The sequence below is a fragment of the Octopus bimaculoides genome, chromosome 12 (genome assembly GCF_001194135.2).
Source record: "Octopus bimaculoides isolate UCB-OBI-ISO-001 chromosome 12, ASM119413v2, whole genome shotgun sequence".
Lineage (NCBI taxonomy): Eukaryota > Metazoa > Mollusca > Cephalopoda > Octopoda > Octopodidae > Octopus > Octopus bimaculoides.
The window spans coordinates 35,919,972-35,923,796 of record NC_068992.1 but is presented as its reverse complement, the minus strand read 5'-3'; the positions used below and the strand labels follow the sequence as shown (position 1 = coordinate 35,923,796).

Here is a 3,825-nt window from a genome sequence, read left to right as displayed (position 1 = left end):
CATATAAACAGACACAACAATAAATTTGATGATGTGCATAGGTGTAATAAGGCAGAGGCAGCATGTAATGTAATATATTGGTTTCAAATTTTGGTACAAGGCCAACAATTGTAGGGGAGGGGTAAATTGATTATATCAGCCCCAGTGGGGTCAGTTGATTATACCGACTGGTGCTTATTTTATCAACCCTGAAAGGCAAAGTCAACCTCGGTGGAGTTTGAACTCACAAACATAAAGCATTTTGTATGGCGTGGTAATGATTCTGCTACTTCACTGCCTTATGTAAAGCAATATATTTGGATATGTTAACACATTTAGTTCTCTAAACAAATCTGGCCGATCTACACACACAGGGATGAAAGCCTCTGTCTGAGTAGGTTTAGTATACTCTTCAATTCCAATCACCTACTACTCAGAATGCTTTCTTTAACATCACTGCCCGCCCACTACCATCGCTGCCACTGACGCCATCAGCAGTTCTTCGAAATTCTAACACCATTTTTCCCATCATCAACAACACTTTCTCCTTTGGTTCCTCAGTGCAACCCTTTGGGTTGGTGGAATGGATGGAGAGGGAATTTTTGTTTACTTCCATTCTAATTCCAAAGTTGCAACCAGTGGTATTCTAGGTAGAGTACTTGTAATAATCATAGTCTTCAAGTCTTGGGCCCGCTAGTGTTGTTATGTCTGCCATTGCTGCTGCTGTCTGATGTTGTCTTTTGTCTATTCCTCTTGCTTTTCTCCTGAATTGGATTTTACTGGGTCTTCTATCCTACATTGTATCAACTGGGTCTTCAACTGTGCACTACTGGTGTCATCAATCTAGTCTTCGCTCCCTCAATAGAGCAGAGTCTTCTGGTTATCAGCACAAGAAAAACCATTCAAACTCCATCTGAACATGATATTCTACTACTTTCTTTAACTGGATTACAGAAGGACTAAGAGACACAGATTGTAAAACCAGAAAGACAATGATCATGTATAGGATGTTATATATCCAAGAGACAGTACTGATAGGTTAAACTTACCACAGGAGTAAGGAACGAAAGGGCTGATATCAATAAAAGATTATGTGGAAATAGAAAAATGTAATATACAAAAGTGTGTGAGAAATAGTAAAACAAGTCTTATTTCAGCTGCAAGAAGAGAGGAATAAAAAGGTATGGAGTCCATGAAAGAAAATAAGAAAAGAAGAAAACAAGATGGAGAAGGAAATGTCAAGGGAAAAGAGCTGCAGAGTCCATATCGCAGAGAAATACAGTATTTGCAACAGATGAGTCTTGGTTATGGTTGAAGAACAGAGTACTCAAGAAAGAAAGAACACTCCACATGGCTGCTGAGAGCCAGTCATTACAAATGAATGTCATTAAGGTAAGAACAGACAGAAACATATAAATTGCTTAAGAAGATGAGACTGTATGCAAATGAGTTCTTGTAGTCTTTTGGCGCAGAAAGTATATAGATGTAGATACAATTGTATAGCCAAGGTATTACACTGAAAAATATGTCTGAGTTTGAAGTAGACAGAAAATGGTACCAACACCAACAGGAGAATGTGACAGAGAATGATCAGTTTAGCGACTGAGGTCATTGAGCAAATGATCTTGCTTTCAAACTGACCCTCAACCATTTACATTTATAAACATGATCCTGAATATGGTCATGTTAAAAGAAACACAGGTGACAGGTCACTCGACTTGGTCTCCAGATAATTCAATTTTCTCTTTAGGCGAATGTTTTTCCAATGGTCACTCTGAATAGTCTCTTATGATTATATTCTTGAAAATCCCTACATTGGACTGGAATTTTTAAAGAAGTGTTCTTCTATGGACAAGGTTATCTTTAGTAATTTGCTTTGGGGAGTTTTGATGAGGAATTTCTCAAACTCATCCCCTTTTATCTCTATTTTGTCTTTCAAATGTATATCATATTGATATTTGAACACATCACATAAATGAGATCAAGTTACGATTAGTTACAGTTACTTTATCGGCTTTAGGCATTACCTCTTGACTATGGTGGTAATGATGGGTGTGGTGGTGGTGCTGCTGCTGATGGTGATGACGACAGCAATGGTGGGAGAGAGGCAATGGTAATGATGATGATGATGACAACAACACTGATGATGATGGCAGCAATGACAAAGGTGATGATGATGATGACAATGACATGATTGTGACAATGATGATGATGGTGATGACGGCAACAATGATGATGATGACAGATGATGGTGAGGATGATGATGATGACAGATGATCATGACAATGATGATAATAATAATGATGATGATGATGTTAAGGGCTGCTGTTGAACCCAGTGTTTGACTACCACTTTATTTTATCTACCTCAGAAGGATATAAGGCAAAATTGACCTTGGCAGGATTTGAACTCAAAACATAAAAAGTTGGAATAAATACTGCATGTCCATTGCTTCTAGTTCTCTAACAATTCTTCCAATCCATGAAGGTGGAAGCACATGGCTCAGTGGTTAGGGTGCTGGGCTCATGATCATAAGGTTGTGGTTTCAATTCCTGGACAGGGTGATGCATTGTGTTCTTGAGCAAAACACTTCAGTTTCACATTGCTTCTGTTCACTCCACTGTCAAAAATGAGTAATCCTGCAATGGACTGGCATCTCGGCCAGGGTGGAACATATGCGCCAGAGAAACCAGGAAACCAGCCTTATGCTCCTTTTGGAATAATGTGGGCTAACCATGAAGGTAAGGGCAATGAGGACTTTGCCAAAGTTTTCTCACATAGGCCTGAGGTATCCAAAGTTGTTAGATTCATGGTTTCAACTAGGATTTGAAACTGCTTCTCAGAATTACCTTCCACTAGTTTATTTACAAGAGAATCCGATCTTTAAATGTTGGTGTTATCTTCATATTGCATTTTGTGAAGCACAGCTTCGTTAGTTACAGGTTTTTATAATGAGCCAATTATTAGGTTCACTCCATTTCTACTGGCTTCAATGACAATGGGTTGTATGTACAACTTGGGTGGAACAAATACTATACAGGGTATCCGGGTATTCGCATTCATAAGAACTGGCTTTCTTGCTCCTTCTCAACAATCATTTAGTTGACATATTTGGAAAAGATATCACCATATATGCACAGATGCAGTTTTATATGTATATAATACACACTCAATGATCTCTTTATGTCACTGGTGGTGGGAGTGTTATGGTCTTGCCTGCAGCAGAACAGTATCGAGAACCCATTTAACTTGAAGTGTATCATTCCAGTGAACATGCAGGTATGCACTAACATATATGGGGCTAGTGGAGTTCATGTATATAGTTATAACCTGCCTGATGATCTTGTGAATACACGGGCGAAACTCCAATGTAGCAGGGAGCTTACTGTAAACTCTATTTGAATTTTTAAATTCCTATTCTTATTATATATATATATAATTATAATTATAGCTTGAATTCTATGAGGTATGGACTCGTACAAAGTTTGAATTGTTTCCAAAGGAACTTTTGTCCATTCTTCAGCTAAAACAGTCTCCAGTTCTTGTGGTGATGATGGTGGAGGATATTGTTTCCTTACTTTTTCTAAAATGCACCATAAATGTTCAATAATATTGAAATCTGGGGACTGTGGTGGCCAGATAAGATGTTCAACTTCATTAGAATGTTCCTTGTGCCATTCAGTAACAACTTTAGCTGTGTGAATTGGTACTTTATCATCCTGAAAGATTGTTTCCCTCCGGAAACAGTACCACAACCATAGGATGAATTTGATCAGATAAAATGCTTAAATAGTCTCAACTATTAATTCTGCCATGAAGGGAAACCATTGAGCCAGTGGATTTCCA

At 38.1% G+C, this 3,825-nt stretch overlaps 1 protein-coding gene across 1 annotated transcript in view; it reads left to right on the top strand.

Moving 5' to 3' along the window:
* The first annotated feature begins 1,210 nt into the window (after positions 1-1,210).
* Positions 1,211-3,825, top strand: part of LOC106884271 (dynein regulatory complex subunit 5) — a 40,546-nt gene continuing 37,931 nt past the window's right edge. Inside the window, exon 1 of the mRNA XM_014935557.2 lies at positions 1,211-1,371. Within this exon, the coding sequence (XP_014791043.1) occupies positions 1,330-1,371 (42 nt within the window). The 5' untranslated portion in view covers positions 1,211-1,329. The remainder of the gene's footprint in view (positions 1,372-3,825) is intronic.